Raw genomic sequence first — 19,022 nt, forward strand, 5'->3', positions numbered from 1 at the left:
AACCGTCTAAAATCCATATTTTCTGACCCCCCTCTCCTATGCTACAGACAGCCACCAAACCTCAGGAATATGATTATTAGCAGCTCTCTGTCACCTCCAACTAACAAAGGAACATTCCCATGTGGACAGAAGAGGTGCAAAACCTGCCCGCACATACTGACCCACTGACAAGATAGAGATACCAAACTCTAACAGGGAATATAAAATCCCAGGTACGTTCACCTGTAACACACCTAATGTGGTGTATTTGATCATTTGCACCAAATGTTCCACTGAAAATCTGTATGTTGGAGAGACTGGTCAGAAACTCAGAATGAGAATTAATTCACATCGCCATACAATCAAACAACAGAGAACTGATCTTCCCGTGCCAAATCATTTTTGCCAGGAACACCACAGCATCATCAATGACATGAAAATCTTGATCTTAAAAGGGAACTTTAAATCAAGGAAACAGCGACTGATTTATGAGTACAAGGCCATGACCCTATTCCAGACGTTGGACAATGGGATGAACATCTCACGTGGGTTTATGTCTTTTTATACACATCATTAAGACAGCCATTAAGATAAGAACTGGGGGATCTGGCAATTGATTGTTTGTTGTTATAAGTATATAGTAATAAGCCTCTTCCCCCCTCCCTCCTGTAATTCTAGCCCTGTGTCCAGTTATAAATATGCAGCCTCTACAGAGTGTTTTTTAGTTATATCTGAAGAAGAAGCTCAGAGGAAAGCTTCGAAACGTCATATTCTGTCATCATTATGAGTTAGCCATTAAAAAAGGTATCACCTACTGAAGACTTGCAAAGTTTTTTTTGTTTTTTATATTAGTTAAAAATGAATTTTCCTAGTGATAGAATCCCTTTAATGTATCTCTGGTAAGGAAAGGGCATATTCTGGAAATGGTTTTGAGATGGATATGACATGTGCGTACCAGTGATTGGATATGGCGGCGTCGGGAGGGGAGTAAAGGTCTGAGTCAAACACAACCCCGAGGCAGCGGGCGTGCCGCCTAGGAATTATAGTAAGGCCGGAGTCTGCAATGGATATATCAGGGACAGATCTATTAGATGGTGGAAACAGCAGTAGTTCAATCTTTGAGAGATTCAGTTTCAGAAAGAGCAAAGACATGAACTAGAAATGACAATTGCTAAATATGAGAGGGCTGGGGAATTGCTATAGGTAATACACCTAGCAAGGCAGATTCCATTTTATGGTGTGAGCTCATGTGATGTGTTACATGCTGAACTATGCAGGTTTTCTTTGTTTTTTTCACTCCTGGTCACCTATAAAGAAAGCCGTGGTCACCACTCCTCAGTCATGAATAATTGATTATTGGGAATATAGACAGCGCTGAGCTTTGCAGCAGACAAATATAAGGTCTGCTACATACACTGCAATATTTTTCCTTCCAGGTAAACAAGTACAAGGCTGGATGAAAACAGGCCATTCTAAAAACATTGTAAGTGAATAGGTGTATTCATATGTCCAATTTTTGGACAAAAACTATTCCTTGCCTGATTTGACAGTCTCCAACAGACCAGAATAACAGTGTGAACGGTCAGCCATCAAACCAGACATACTGACCTACACACAACAGTTGTTGAAGTGATTTATCCAATTTTCACAGCTGAGAAACTGACACTGTTGTGTGAATAAGACCTTAGGGGCCATTCACACGGATTAAGGCGGTGCTGATTCTGGCACGATAACTTGCGTAAGAATCAAAGCTGCAAAACAGAATCCCATTGAAATCAATGGGTTAAAAAGCCTCCTATTGATTTCAATGTGTTACGCGCGTTAAACGGAACCCTTTGAAGTCAATGGGATTCTGTTTTGCAGCGCTGATTCTTACACACATTATCGTGCCAGAATCAGCGCTGCATTGCTCTGTGTGAATGCCCCCTTAAAATGGTTACTTTCACATGTCAGAACTTAGTATTTGTAAAGGTATATTCTGACCATGTGTTACCCCATTCAGTGCTTTTGTGTCAGATATATAAAAAAAATCCTTGAGCCCTATGTAAATTCACACCGTACAGTTTTACTAATCTGCTTAAAACCAAATGGCCTAAATGTGATCTGAACAAAAACACAGCCAAAAATAGCATAGGAACATAATTTGAGAAAACAAATGGTTAAAGATTTGCACCTCTTCTATGTTTTAGACCCATTTTAGCCTACAAATATAGGTACGGATTTGCTCCTTTGGCTTGAATAGGGGCACATGTGATCATCCAGAACACTGCTGCAATACCCAGACTGCCTGACGTTCCCCAGAGCAGGACTTGGAGCGTTATAGGATTCTAAGCTGAGCCAGATCTAGTTAATTGTAATATGACTGATAAGATATAAGCCTTTTATAGCCAGCCTGAGGATATCAATAGCATATTGTTTGCTTTGTGACATATGGGACAAAGTAACAAGACCACGTAACCTTTGGGGCTCTTGCATACAGGGAAATGTAGTCAGTACATGGGTTAGAGTTCCCTGACCAAACCCATCCAGACTATAAGCATTATAGTATAGTATGATAGTGGGTGTTCCCGAGGTTACCAGTAGTTCTACTGTCCTTCATGTTGTGTGTCTACAGTACTCAATATGGCTAGATGGGCAATGTTATAATAACAACATGCAGAGACTGAATCTTAAGATTTGATTAGTTTCCTTGATCCTGACAACTGTATATATCATATAGTAATATTAATAGGGGGCTGCAGTTGAAACCAGACCCCATAAATCAAAGTGGGTGGTCCAGCACTTTCTAAATACACTTATGGTATTATGGGGTCCCTATTGAAACTGTATAATGGCCATCAAAACCTCATGTCTAGGTATTCCAGGCAAAAGCCTAAATTTATATGGCTATAATATCTATAGCTATATGCTTACACTTGTACTAATACCTATACACTATATAAGCGATTCTTACCAAACTGCCAGACGGGTTGTTTTTCAGAGAGATGTGCAGTAAATTACTCATACTGAGAAGGAAGCCATGGCCAACCAGAAGAGGAGACTGTGAGACTCTGGTTTAGAGGCGCTCCGCTGCATTTCATGGGGAGTTCTCTTAGGAACCCCTTTCATGACATCAGTATGTCCAAATCAATAATTTGGATAAGTGAATCCCCAGGACTGTTCTTCATATTAGAGTTTAATAGCATAAGAGCATAACACATCCACCAACACAAGGCTGCGTTAGTCATTGGGCCAATAGTGCACTTTCATCACGCGCCCTATGGTAGTGGGGGCTTTCCTGGTCCTGCCCCACTGTTCACAGCGCCATATCATCAGCGACCATCCCCTCCTTGCATCACCATTCAGCCGCTACTCCCAGTGTACTGGTCAGGAGTTAGGAGGCCCGATGTACTGATATCACTTACATTACGCCTGTTGCTCTCTGAAGCTGCCGGTGGCAGAAACAGAAGACAACAAGGGAACAGGGAAATGAGAGTATTAGGCTTTTTTTTTTTCTTCCTTGCCTTGATACTGTGAAGGCAATCTGGAGGGGGACATTATAATATAGGGGCCACTGGGGGGGGGGGGGGGGGGAGGGGGACCTGTTAATGTCTGATGCCTCTCCAGGGGCATTTGATACTGTGATGGGCATTATATTGTATTGGGTAACTAAGGAGGCTTTATACTGTATGAGGGCTACTACAGGGCATATACCATATTGGAGCCATTGATGGGGCGTTATAATTTGTGTCGGTCAGGTATTTCTTAGGCTCCGTTCCCACTGAGTAACGCACCGCACATTCAGACACGTATACATGTGTCAGAGTGTGAGCGCTCAGAACATTTCCCATTCACTTCAATGTGTGCTGGCTTACAGGCACTACACATTGAAATCAATGGGAGGCTTTTTAACCCATTGATTTCAATGTGTAGCGCATGTGAGCCGGCACACATTGAAGTGAATGGAATCTGTTTTGAGCGCTCACACTCTGACACGTGTAAACGTGTCTGAATGCGCGGCCCGTTACTCCATGGGAACGGAGCCTAAGGGGTGGCGATAGGAGGGGCTCATTTATGAAACCTTTGCACTGGGCCCACCAATATGTTACAACTGCCCTGTACCATAGGCCAATAGCGCCAGGTGATCTACCATAGCGAAACAGCGCGATCCTCACATTTAGCATTACTGCACAGCCCGGATCTAAAAGCTTGTGGATAAAAGAAACATATATTAGTTGTGTTGTAAAATAATTTTATTACAACCGTATGGAGAACATAATCTGTAACAGACACATACAGTAAAGAATATGCAAGATCCATGAAGGGTACAGCAACATGGCAAACATGCACACAGAGAGAAAACAAAGGCAGGAACAAAAACAATTCAAGTTACAACCCGGGCATCTCTGCCATTTAGGGTTAATAATACAGTAAGAAATAGGAAAAAAAATTGTATCACTGAAAATGCCCCATTTAAAAGTTGTGAAAATATTCCATATAAAACATTTATCTGTAATATTGCACTGAAACATTAGCTGCAAAGACAAGTCAGTCCCCATATGTCACACAGTCAGAAAACTGCAGATCAGATTCTAAACAGTAAAAAGATATCCAGCACCCAGGTTTATTATACACAGGTGACTATGGACTATAGTTATTGTAGGCAACCGGCGTGTTTGTGCATAAAATAACCTTAGGGCTACGTTACATGGGCTGACAATCCACCTGGAGTTTCAGCTATGCACAGTTTATATGCTTGGGATATTTGTACAAGTAGTGTAAATGCTGAGTCCATGTGACACCCGCTACTTGGTTCCTAGAGCATATCCATACCCAGTACTTTGGCTACTAGTAATGCTCATTAGTTTAGATCCAAAAAAAATAAAATAAAAATCTACTTCCTTATATTCTCCTGAAACGCTCTCAGTAGCGGAATTAATGGGGTAAAATATACAAATGCAACCAGCAAGATGGAATATCAAGATTCTTCCCAACAGGTTATAAGACAGTATTACTACAGTGCCCTCTAGTGTCTTCTGATGGGACAACAGCAGAGAATCAATGCCCAATATGTAACCACGTTATCTACTAAGGTGTAAACACATGCACAGCCAACAGAGCAAGTGGATATTGTATCCATGTAACCAGCCCCAAGTCACAATGTACATAGATGAATAAAAATACAAATTATATACATTACATAAAGAAGGGAGAGGGTCAATGTTTTTAATTCTACCAGAATCTAATCATATCTGATAACTTACTCTCCCCGTCACAATAAAAACAATATAAATATGAGTCTTAAAACCTCTCTATATCACTTTAAAAGTATTATGGATAAAATGTCATCTAAAAATGAAAGATATGGGGGAAAGGAGGGTGGGAGATGGGGGGGGGGGTAAAGTGCAGCAAAAATAACAAACATCAGGGCTATTTGAGGTTAATCGGGTTATATCCTGATACCATAGACGTATAGAATGGTATAAAATCTCTATGAAGTCCTCTTATCATTGCTTGGCACAAAGGTTTCTAGCTGGAAGATCAAGTCAACAGCAGCATTAACATCATCGACAATGTGCCCTGGTTCTACTAAGGCTGGATCAATCCTGAAATCCCGGTGACCATGAAATACTGTTTCAGTAACGGACTGTGAGGGGTCAGCAGGCACTTCGGCATGAGGATTGTAGATCCCAGTGCAGACGAGAACGGACTTGCATTTAGTAGCGGTGGGAAATGAGAGCTCGCTTTCCCACGCAGCTTCCTCCTCTTGAGACACCGTGGTCACTTGGGCTCCAGAACGAGCTTGCACTAGTGCCTTAGAGCCTTTTCTAGAGTTTGTATTTTGAAGGTAGCGGTTGTATAGGTTAGCACCATAGATATCAGTCATTAAATTGTCACTGCAGAAAATAACGGGAAAAAAAACAAAAAAGTTACTTGTCATACTAGATACAATTTATTAGGTTAATACATTCGGATACACCATGCCCACTCTTCTAAAGAGATACCATTAATCTAATGGGTGAAGGTCTGACTCTGGACTGCTTAGATCCTGAGAACGATTTCAGATCCCGAGAACGATTTCAGATCCCTTTAACAGTCCCGGCCACCTGGCTGTGCAAGGAACTGCAGTGTAACCCATTCACATGAATAGAGCTGGGGGCAGCATGGCGGCTGGGCTTCACTCTGCAGGAAAAGACTATAAGGCCGGGTTCACACAGGGTTTTTTGGGCTAGATTTTGAGGCAGAATCTGCGTCAGAATCCAGCAAAAAAAAACCCTGCCTCTCATTGAAATCAATGGGAGCCGGTCATTTTCTTTTTCTGTGAGCAGTTTGTTCCCGTTCGTGGAAAAAATAAGCGACCTTGCCCTTTCTTCAGGCGGATTCCGCAGCTGATTCAGTCACGGATGTCCGCCTCGCAACACCTCCTTCCCAACTAGGCCATTCAATTGGGCCTATTCCGGAGCGGAATGCCACGACTGGATGCTGATGCACTGCAGCGGCACCCAGTCGCGGCCAGCCATTTTTTCAGACTGGAATCTGAGGCGGCTTCAAATTTCCGTCTAAAAAAAACTCACGTATAAACTTACCCTAAAGGGGCCGAGACACAGCTGCAGCCCAGTCACTCTCAGGATCAGTGAGGGTCCTAGAGCTCACCCCAATGATTATAAAGTGATGGCATATCCCAACTATACTGCAATTACCCAACAATTAATAATTTAAAGTAATTATTATGATAAATAATAATAATAATCCCAGGAAATGGGTTTTTAAATTAAATCATAATAATGATAATGATACATAATTAAAGGGACTGTCAAAAAGTAGAGACCATTTAAAGAAAAAAAAAATATATATAATATTTTATATAATTTTATAGTTCAATAAATAAATGTAATGTTGTTGGGTTTCTATTAAATAGTTTTTTTAAAATAAAAATTAGAATAAAAAAAATAATCATAACCACTACATAAAAATAATGAATAAATAAATAAATATATACGGGACCAGCAGAAGGATTTAAACTACTACTACTACTACTAATAATAATAATTATGCCCAAAGGAAATATTTTTTTTACCCTATAGCATAAAGTGTTTGGACAGGCTTATTCCACTGCATCTCAGCGGCTTGGGTCCGGATGAGGTATTCTGCATACTGATATGTCACCTCGCTGGGTTTCCCCATCAAGGCCTCATATTTCAGCTCCTTTCCTGTAATCTTCTTATAGATGTTTTCTAAACAAACCATGAAGATCCCATGCCCGAACCTGGAAGAATATTTACACCGTCAGCATTATATTACAAGCACACGTTCAACTTAGGCTAAAGTTCACATGTGCGCTGCCAAAACAGCGGTTACCAGTGGACACCGGCAGACCCTATAGACTATAATGGGATCCGCTGGATGTCCACCAGTTTTATAGAGAAACCAGTGGAGAGAAAAGTTCTCCATACAGGCGTGTTGTCTACAAACGTGTGCTAGTTCTGTGGGACGTAACTGAGGTCCTACAGCCAGCTATGTGAAGTACATGTGAGAACCAGCAATGCATGAGAATTATGGAAACCGCCATGTCTGCCATCAGTGAACGGAAACATTTGTGGTTTCTGTTCAGTGCCAAAAAATCTATCATGATTATGTACTGGTGATCACAGGATTGCAAGGTCTGAAATCTGTTGGCGACTATGGCGGTATGAAAGTCACTGAATGGTTTCAAACTGACTGGCAAAATATTTTATGTCAATATGATTTTTGGATGTTGTTCACACTGCTGAGCCAGGAGTTACTCCTCCATGGGAGCCATTAGGGTCTATGATTTGGGCTTACCTGGGTGAGCGGGCCTCAGCCATCCACATCAGGTCCATGTTACAGGCCAGTAGAGGGATGTGTGGGTAACTGTGAGGTTCATGAGGACTTGCGGGGCGACCATTAGTCAGTAAAACATCTATGATAATCTGAAGATTGGTTTCCCATCTAATAGGTTCCCCAAAAAGGATGACAGCTGAAAGGAGAAGGCACGTTATTATAGCTAGTCAGGATAAAATACAAGAAAAGATATTGAACAGTGTCCCTATTGTGGACCCTTGTGCTGTTCCATTCATTTATTTTTTTCATGACGCTTCAGCTAGAAGAAAATATCCTGCCTCAAAATCTGCCTGAAATAAACTGTGTGAACTAACCATCCCGTAAAGCGTCAGAACAGGTGAAGAAAATTTTGTTTGTTTGATTTTTTCACTAACTGACAGGTTTTCTTTCCATTTTACCAGCTAGACCAGGGGTCCTCAAACTTTTCAAACAGTGGGCCAAAATATAGTTTAAAATAAATGTAAGATTATATGCTCCACAGTAGCTCTCCCCACAGTATTATATGCTCCACAGAAGGCCCCCCCCTACAGTATTATATGCTCCACAGTACGCCCACCCCCACACAGTATTATCTGCTCCTCAGTATGCCCCCTCCCACACAGTATTATCTACTCCTCACTAAACCCTCCCACATTGTATTATATGCTCCTCAGTGTGTCCCACCCCCCACATACAGTGTTATATGTTCTTCAGTAACCCCCCACACACATACAGTGTTATATGTTTTTCAGTACCCCCCCACATACAGTGTTATATGTTCTTCAGTAACCCCCCACACACATACAGTGTTATATGTTTTTCAGTACCCCCCCACATACAGTGTTATATGTTCTTCAGTAACCCCCCCCCCCCCAACCAACACTGTATTATATGCTCATCAGTGCACCCCTCCCAAACCAGGATTATATGCTCTTCAGTATGCACCTATATACATACGCACTTATACTTACCCATGAAAAGCCGCCGCACGTCCTCCTCCTCGAGACTGCAGACGCAATGGCTCACGTCATCGCGCCTGCGTCGGGGCAGAAGTCACAGTCTGCAGTCAGTGTAGGACACGGTCGCGCAGACCACAGCCTACACTGACAGCTTTCAGTTATATGTGCATTTGTACATACAACTGAAATCAGCAAAAGCTCACTAACAGGGAATCCTGTACCGGATTCTCCGTTATTGAGCGATCCGGGCGACGGTACACGTGCAGCGGGCCAGACAAATGTCCTCAACGGGCTGCATGTGGCACGTGGGCCGTAGTTTGAGGACCCCTGATCTAGACAACCCCTTTAAGTACTGTGAGTTAATGTGTAAGAGGACAATGTACCTTCTATCTTGGGGAGATCCACGGCTGTAGACGGCTGTCAAAACACAAAAGACATGACAGGTCACATTCTATTCTGCAGTCAGGTTTACAAGTTATTAAACTTTTACGCACATTAAACAGAACCGGTTTTATAACTCAAGTAAAGGTCAGAGCCTGAGGAGAACTGAAATGTACGGGCCGACACTCCAGCTGGCACTAGCACTAGGTCAAAGCGACATGACAAAACAAAACTGTATTGTAAGAGGGCATATACACACAATGGGCAAAGGTAAGCAGCAGGTCACATCCAAAAAACATCATTGTGCATGGAAAGTATATAATCTATACATATATATGGTAGCAACACTGAGGAAGATGGTGCAGTAGTGATAAGAGGAGACCCAGTCAACATCCATATAAGCAGCTATGATGCGCTCCAATTATGATGCGATAGATAGATAGATAGATAGATAGATAGATAGATAGATAGATAGATAGAGATACCGTAAAGAATATCCTATGCATAAAATAGTCATCCAACATATGGAAATTAATTTACAGTCGATTAAGAAGTTACTACCCCATTATACAAAAATAATATAGAAAAATGAACATGCAACACTCACCAAAATTTTAGGTCTTCTGTTATGGTCCACCATATCCAGAAAGGGGTAAGACTCCCGCACAGAGTCTATTGTGATAGGATTCGAAAATCCTAAACTGTACATTGGGTTAAGGAAAACAGACGCAGACAGAATGGAAAATGAAATGCAAACTTTTCTCAACTGTGTTGGTCAAAATAGGAGTCCTATTCAGTGAGTGACAGCCTTAGCCGCATGAGTGCAATGTGTAGGAAGGAATAGCTGTCACTCACTGTGTAGGGGCACCCACTGAACTCCTAAACCCAGAATGAGCAAAGAGTTAATTGAATAAAACACAAGCTATACTATATATGAATTTGCTCAGCTCCTACTGCTCTATTGCAGGCTGTTCTGCATTTTTAATGTGGCCCCAACCATCCCTCTCCAGGCTTAGGTCAGTGTCAGCAATCAATACAATGCCATTGTCATCAGTCTCCTCTACATGGTAACCATACAAACTCTCCTGTAGCTCACGATGGCGGCACTTTGGACCGAATGCCTGCCCAGACTTTACTTCTCTGGAATGGAGAAGCTCAGACTAGATAAACCTTGTCAGTGTGCGAGGGGGCACAAACATTGTTTTTACCAAGAAGGACACTAGTTACATGTTAAACCTAGTACATCTGATAAGTCTATTGACTTAGGCTGGCCATAAACTTTAAGTAGCTGTTGGTCAAACCTTAGTTCAGTCTACAGCTCTCTCCCAACCCCTACACATGGCCAGGGAGAGAGAGGGGAACATTCTGCTGCCACATCTGGTACCAGCTTATCCATCTGTAAACAAAAGGATTGGGCATGTTGAAATCTTTATCTCCATGACACTTGCAGTTGGGGTGGTGGCGTCAGATCCTATACACATTATATGGCTGACAGTCTCAAGTGACACTAGTATGATGTGTATGGCGAGCTTAACATAACATAATAGTAGAAAGGATACTATTTTGCAATATCCAGAACGGGCCCTTGTCCAGATACCAGGACGCACTTGTTGTGATATTGTTTGAAGATGCGCAGAGGACTATGTGACATCATCACCTGATCTTGGGAAATCTGGGAAATGGAAGAGAAAAGAAAGTAAGTATAAGTGATCCAGACAAATACAACTCCATCATGTGAATAATATATATATTAAACAGAATTCCAATTCTCTGAATAAAGCCAGCTTCACGCGCGCTCCCATTGAAGTGAATGGGATGTGTTTTGAAGCGCTTGCATGTACGGGTCTAAATGAGCGGAGCACTTACGCCGTGTGCAGGGGCCCATAGCTTTCATTTGTTTTCTATCAATAGGGATGTGGAGATATTGGGGTTACTACACTATTGATTAATTCAGAATATGAGCAATGTATTCAGCCTGCCCAGCAGATGCCAAGAATATCATATTGGCATCAGCCAGGCAGGTATAAGTTATTATACTTTTTTTTCCCCATGTAGTTATCACTTTTCTATGTAGTAGGCACTGCAAAAAATTCATATCACATAGTATACAGTTGTTTTTTTTAAATATATTAGCAGGATATATGTTACTGTGTGGTATACAGAATATAAATGACGCTCACCGGCACACCGAGGATATCTGACAGCTGATCGGCTTTGGTCTGACGGAGGCAGTTTCCAGCATTAGTGACAAATACGACTGGCACCAAGAATTGGCCTTGGCTGTTCACCAACTTCTGGAAAGCTTTTCTTGCAGCAGGGATTGGGGTCTTTCCTCGGACGAGTACTCCATCAATATCAAATAACAGGCCAAACGTTGGCTGGAAGCTCGACTGAAAAGAAAAACACAATGAACACATTATGCATTGAAGAGCTGCCCATCTAAATGTCATCTTACGCAAATGACCATGCCAGGGAAAGCTGTGCTTGGCCGTACTAATGTAGAATTACATGCCAGCTATTCAAAGCCATTATTTACTAACCCAGTAGTACATGCCAGCCTGTCTGTGAAATACATTGCCAGGTCCAATAGATTTAAAGGAGTTATCAACCTTTTACAAATTGATATGTCAATAATTTTAGCTCAGTGAGGGTCCAGCTATTAGGACCCCTGCAGATCAGTGCATCCTCCATTGTATACACACACACCAAAACTCTTTTAGGGCGTGCACAAAATATAACTCCCCTATGTATACCCCATATTTGTAATGCAAAAAGTGTGACAGGATCTATAGACCACATTATTATACGACTGTCTATCAGTACGCTCTTCTTTATCTGCTGCTCCCACACAGGGTATTATTAGATCTTCCCTCTCCCACACTCCCATATTCTCCATGTAAACTGATGCAGATGGATCCGGCTGACAATTTCCGTTCAAGGATGTTGCCTGATGGATACAATCCCGATCAATAGTAATCCACACTTCACTAACCTTCAGCTCAGACTGCTCAGAGTCCTGCATTTACAAGAACCAGTCAAAGTTTCTTTGCATTAATAATCTATAGCACTGGATAATATTATATACATATGTATACATATGTATGTAATATTATATACATGTACTTTGACTGTTCAGATAACAGCAGTGACGTCAGTCTACACAAGGCACGCACAGAATCATGTAATAAATGAAACGCACTACTAATAAAGGGTAAAACATGGTAATTATAGATTCTGATAGGAGTCGCCTCTCCCATTATAATTAGAGGGCAAAACCAGACTAAACCATTCTGAAACTGCCTCTCCAACGTCACATCTCAGGATTTATGAACGGTCCTGAACTCTCAATGAACGCAGATTACTGCCAAAGCAATGATCATACACTAAGAGAACGCCGGTCCCAGTAGGCTCATCATTTAGTATAGAGAGTGTCCTACTTGGGTTAGTTTTCTAAGAAGACAATAAGGGGGGCGTTCACCCTACTATTAGTGTCCACTCTTTGTATCTGCCACATGATGTTAACAGTAGGCAGTCAAAAATCCCAATGATTTCAATGGGATTCATGTCCCTTGTTAGGGTCCCGTTTCACCAAATCCATCACAGCTCTGGTATTTTGGCAAAGGTAACACAGGGTGCAGGACTTTTGGCTCTGTTCAAAATAATGGACTTATGATGGATATGAATTGCAGTGACAGTCTAATCCAGGGGTCCTCAAACTTTTTAAACAGTGGGCCGGAGGCAGAGCAGGTCGCACAGACATCAGGAGCAGTGCCCTCCAATAGGTAAAGTGAAGTGCGCTCCATGGCCTGGCCCGAGCTCCCCAGGAGCTTCATTATAAATGCACGCCTGCCGGCAGTGTTGGCGGGGCCAGACAGAAGTGCTTGGCGGGCCGCATGTGGCCCTCGGGCCGCAGTTTGAGGACTCCTGGTCTAATCCATTAGATTCAGTCGGTGCTCATATTATATAGAAGGGCTCTTTGGTGAGCTGCACACAGGCTTTTATGGTCCATATTTTGGCCGGATTTCCCTTTCTGCCCTCTGTCCAGAGACCTGGATTCCTAGTATCACAGTTATTCATGATGGTGGGAATTACCGTCTCGATGTGGGACTAGTCTAACGCTCATCATGAATACAACATGTACAGAGGACGGTGTAGTAGTGTGGTAATGTGTCCCAAATACATACCGTATTTTTCAGACCATACAAGTCCGTGTACATGTATTCTTTCAATGCAATCTTAGGGGGTTTTTTTTAGCTTGTTAGGCTCCGTTCACATCTACATCTGCCCAATTATAGAAGAACAAAGCGCCGAATATTTAAATTGACGGGCACCAACGGTGCATAAGAAATCCTATTTACTATAATGGGGTCTCCTGAGCTTCAGACACAGAGTATGTCATTTTGCCAAACATAAAAGTGCTGCATGCACATAACCCGCCACACACCACACAATATACTTTTGTCCTATAAAAAGAATCATGACACATCTGCAAGGAAACCGGTGTAGTTAACTTGTCACTAAATCAACAGATATTGACGTCCATATTTTGGTAGAATTTCCACCTGTGAACCATTTCCTCATGTGAACAAGGAAGGTTTGTGATGAGACATAGGGCGTTGTAAACAAGCTGGTGGCCCTAGAGTTACATATCCTTCATATCAGTATTCAAGGCAAGGCCTCAGGCGCTAAACCAGAGCCGGAGCAAAGGTTACGTACTGAGATGAGGTCACAAGCTTGGAGTGTATATATAGAGACGAGGATATAAATAGATGGGAAACAAGTCGTGTTCCTGTAACTCCTAGAGTTCATGGAGTTTCCTGTGAAAGACACCAAGACTCTGCTTTAAGCTGCAGAAGATGCCAATGTAACCGCTAACAGAAGTAATAAAACTACAGCTAGAGTGGTCAGAAAACTTTAATAGTCCATTCATCTTTAAGGCTTCATGCACACGGGAATGAATTTCATGCGCATTTTGCAAGGAAGTGTGCAATGTCACCACTGCAAACAAGTGCCAATCAATGTGTGCTAGCATTGACCATCCTCCATTCCATCTGCCCAGGTAATATCAATGCCACCAGCATTAGGCTTATCCTATTGAAATCCCCCATTTTTATAGGTTCAGGTGAGAGGTTAGGTTAGTATAAACCAATCCCATACACTTTAGTTGTAGGTTGAATGTTCGTTTGGCCAACAGCTATCTCACCAGATATGCCCACACACGTGCAAGCTCAGCAGACCAAATGAATCGGGCAGCAGGACTCTAACCGCAATCTCCCCTGTTATATACCATTGGGGGAAGTCAGGAGGACCTACTACATTTCAGATGGTCCACTGACCCATCAAAATTGACAGGTTCTGCTAATATAAACTAATGTTTATAGCCAGCTTAGTTTGATGAGGCACCTAGCTTCATAGATGATAAGGTGGTTTCTGATGCTGCAGCCCACCTCCCAGCTAGAAATAAAGCACCCAAACCATTCTTCCCAGGGTTTTACATGCATGCTCCCACAACAAAGCACATTGGACGTTGGTCATTTTTTTGCGTGTAATATATTATATTATACATGAAGGTGGCCATTCCTTTTTTTTTACGACATCCATCCATATCACAGTACTACCAGGTGTCTGCTCCAGAGCTGTTAATCCCCTATTTGCTCTGATCTCTTAATCACTACAAGAAAGATCATCAGGACAGTAAGACGATGAATCCAATTACATAGGAGGATCTCATGGCTATTAGTAAAATCCCCAGGTAATAACGGGGCAGGAGAGCAAATAACCATCAGATACACAGAGAAGGATCACATGGAATACAAAGAATGGGGTTATTCCATGATGACAACTTATGGCACATTATCTGAAGCCAAAAAGGTCTGCTCTGTCCCCCATTTCCAGTGAAGCAAACTTTACAGTGTCAGCACCTCCCATGGAATTCAATGGACAATGACCAATATACATGGTCAGATATCACCAGTTGTTCTAGTGGTTATTTCCACACTGCACAGATAGTCACAGTCAGTGGCCAAATCACGGGCTGTGATCTGGGCCCAAAACATGCCTGTACTTTTAGCGCATCCACCCCACACAGGAACCTTCAGCTTTGTCGAGGGAGCAAGTATTCTCAATGGCCATGGCTTATCTCCTAATAAAACAAAGGATCAGGCATGTTGAATTACCCTCTCCTGGCAATTTGGTAACCCCCATGCGTATTAGATGGTCATCTATCTACCACTGCTACCTGTCACACTGAAGATGCAAGACAATATACAAGCGCCATGTAATAGAGCAGGAGGAGCAGAGCAAATCGATATATAGTTTTATGGGAAAAGATTAACTATAACCTGTATTTATTCATTGAAATCTCTTTTTATTATGGGTTTAGGAGTCCAGTGGGCGGTCCTACTTTGTGAATGACAGCTATGTACATACATTCTATAAGGAGGGCTGTCAATCAGTGTACTAGACCGCCCACTGGACTCCTAACTCCAGAGATAGAAATGAATAAATAACACTAGAACCTAGCAAGTATAATACATGTATATTTGTGTGTATATTTCACTGGGTTATTTCCCTATTGTGGAAATGAACAAGCAGAGGAAACACAGATAAATAGATAGATAGATAGATTTGGTTCCAGGTTTATGAATGAGCTGTACACAGTAGTCACAGCGCATGGATTTACACACACAGCTCTGCTACATCACTTTACACTACACATCTCTACCCAGCATGTGATTTATTAACCACTGCACAAATAGGAATTGTATGCTGTCCTATCACTGCCAGGATTGGGGACTATGTAATTTTGGTGACAGTACAGGCCACAATATCATTGGAAGGGTTCCTATACTTTAGTGGGATAGAAATGAATAGAATAATAATCTTTACTGCTTGCTAACACTCCAAAAATGTGCCCTGCCAGAAACCAGAAAATGACAGAGCGAAGATGACAGGTTGTCAGACGAGGAGACACTCCTGTTCTTACAACCTGCTGAGGCCATGGTTACTTGGATTACATAAACACAGTCCGGTGGGAGTGACGCTCCGAGGAAGGGGAGTCAGACCAGGAAACATTCAGGAGCTCATTCACATGGACATGGTTGTCTCAGTCTGTGTGTACTACTAGATGGAAAATATACAAATGAAGTGCGACAATGAGATCTACAGAACGGTCAGTAGTCAGATGACTATTATACTGAATATGGAGATTTATCATTTCCTCCAGAATACCAGCATAATATATAAGACTTTGGCTCAACATGCCAGTTGTGGTTCCTCCTCAAATATTAGATCAGAAGATCCCACTAAGGTTTATCCAACATTTCTGGGCAGCTTAAGACCCCATGCACACTGGGCGATCTAAACCAGAAAATCTAGTATGTACTGTATGAACTCAGCCAGGAGATTGGGACTCCTTCAGTCAACGTGATCTATGATGCTCGGAGTCCCTGCCTACAGTCCCTACTATATATAGTCAGGACAGCGGTAGACTGAACCCGTATGTCGGAGATCACTATGATGCAATATGATGTAAGGACCGGATTTTCTGGTCCAGATTGCCCGTGTGCATGGGGCCTCTTGGGAATGTGTGACCAAAAAAATTACCTACTTTTTAAAGTTTTTATGTAAAGCATATTTATTTAAGAGTTCAGGCATTTTTTTTAGTCTTACATTTTCTATGTCACCATCAATATTTTTTTTTACTCTGTCCACCAAGCCTAATAATAGACTAACACTTGACAATTTTGCAGCAGTTTTCTTTGCAGACACCTCATTTATATTACAGATGTGATAACAGTAGAAAATAACACCTCTATAGATAACACCACTGACCCATCACTGCAACCACTACTGACAATAGAGGACGTCACAGATTAACTATCGCCTTGCCTGTACAGACCAAGTCTAGAAAACTCTCCCAAAGACCTGAATGAGTTGGCTCCAAAATATCACTCCCTATGCGCCGTTCTCTGTACAGTGGCCAGATGAGGTACTACAGATCTGCTCCAATTAAGGAATGGAAAATATATAGGAAGTTCTTATACTTCTCAATCCAATCGTGGCTTTGGCTGAAAAAAAAAAAAAAGGGCAGCAAAATCTGCAACAAAAGAAGCTGCGTGTCTGCAATGTGTGGCCTCAGCCTTAGATTTGCTTTCAATGACCTGTAGGGAGCCTGCTGATATCCACACAACCAGAAGAAGATAAAAAGCGTATGTGGCAACACAAGAGCCCCAAATGGCAGAATTGTGTCCGCCAGCAGTTTCTCTTAACATGCACGCTCAGCTGATCTTACAGACTTGGGAGGGGCCATGTAACATATATAGGCGGACATCCATAGGCATTGTACGGGGTCACATCTGCATCAGGCTTTCCCATAATGGAACAGGAATACAAAAAGCAAACTGGGAACTCCACCATTATATGATGGGCACCAATGGCACCTGAAGGGCCACACTGGCTGTTCACACAGTGGAATCTGTCACCGATTCCTTCCCAGTTCCACCTCTCTTTGTTTTCAGTGGGTTTTCACAAATTTCAGTCCCAGAACCTGAGGCACGAACCGCTCGGCTGATCAGCCCCATTCACCGGTGGCTAATGAAAGCAGCGGCAAGAAAGTCAGAGACAGGAATGGAGATGAATCTAAGACATGAGTCCATCTTAATTCCTCCACAGTGTGAACATGCTCTAAATGGCTTGTATTATTTTACCAATGAAAGTATTGCTGCATTACTAGCAATTGTATCCAATACTTTTATGGAATCTGCAGCAGAAGGCAGATGTGAACAAAATCTTAGCCATCAAGACAGCTTAAACCAAACACAGCAAAAGAAGCTATAATATGGGTACATTGCTAGTTGCTATGGACAATTTACCCCCCCCCCCCCATAATGTGTTTAACAACAAAGCCCTGACAACTATGTTCACACATGCACGTTTTGGAATGCGGTTTTTGAAGGCACCTGTCCTTTATACCCCCCTGTGTCCTTTTTCTCATCCCCACCAACTTTAGGCATCAAAATCCGGATCAAAATAGTGGCAGGTGTAAATATGCCTATGCAGTAACATGAAAGCTGCACTACACACGAGGCAATAGAAATTGCCTGCGATCGTGGGGTTATTGGCACTAGCCGCAGACCTCCCCTCCCCCACACACCTGATCCAAGTATCGGATGAATGGCAGTGGCTACAAAGCATACAGCCCCGCGTTACCTGTTGCTCGTCGGTGGCCAGACACATCCCGGCTCGGTGGTGCCGCCTAATGTTTCCACGAGTACTCAGTAGTCGGAGCCCCCGACAGAGCGGCCATAGCCCCTTCATCCTGCCCACGACCCCTCGCTGCTTCGGGCTGTATAGAGCTGTGTCCCGGTAGGTGATCTGGGATCTTTTCGGTTACCGGTGCGGCTCTTGCTTGCGTGTCGTGACCAGAGGAAGGGGCGTCCAGCTGTACCGGGGGTCTCAGCACTGGCGAAGCGTAACCGACCCCCGGGATATATCTCAGCTGTGCGGGGAGCGAGAGCCAATCAGAGGGCAGCTGCTCAGCCAGACCAAACCAATCAGGGGACGCTCAGAGATCCCGCCCAGATCCATCCCCTAGACTGAGGACAGGGGACACTTCCGGCGGAGACAAAAACAGCAGCTGAAGGAGAATGTGTCACAGCGCACAGCTGGCTGTCGTGTCAGTGTGTCATGTACCTCAGTCTTCACTGACTGCTGTATATTACCAGAGCTGGAGGAGACTGTGTCACAGCGCACAGCTGGCTGTCGTGTCAGTGTGTCATGTACCTCAGTCTTCACGCACTGCTGTATATTACCAGAGCTGGAGGAGACTGTGTCACAGCACTCACAGTTGGCTGTCGTGTCAGTGTGTCATGTACCTCAGTC

At 42.8% G+C, this 19,022-nt stretch overlaps 1 protein-coding gene across 1 annotated transcript; it reads right to left on the minus strand.

Annotated features, from left to right (window-relative positions):
* Window positions 1–4,133: 4,133 nt before the first annotated feature.
* Window positions 4,134–18,627, minus strand: HDHD5 (haloacid dehalogenase like hydrolase domain containing 5). The gene is made up of 8 exons (XM_075286406.1): window positions 18,351–18,627; window positions 11,321–11,530; window positions 10,700–10,812; window positions 9,748–9,841; window positions 9,143–9,176; window positions 7,783–7,957; window positions 7,037–7,225; window positions 4,134–5,855 (listed from the first exon to the last, which is right to left on the minus strand). The coding sequence occupies exons 1-8, from the start codon at window positions 18,456–18,458 to the stop codon at window positions 5,450–5,452; spliced, it is 1,329 nt and encodes a 442-aa protein (XP_075142507.1). The 5' UTR covers window positions 18,459–18,627; the 3' UTR covers window positions 4,134–5,449.
* Window positions 18,628–19,022: the final 395 nt, after the last annotated feature.

This window comes from Leptodactylus fuscus, chromosome 9 (assembly GCF_031893055.1).
Source record: "Leptodactylus fuscus isolate aLepFus1 chromosome 9, aLepFus1.hap2, whole genome shotgun sequence".
NCBI lineage: Eukaryota > Metazoa > Chordata > Amphibia > Anura > Leptodactylidae > Leptodactylus > Leptodactylus fuscus.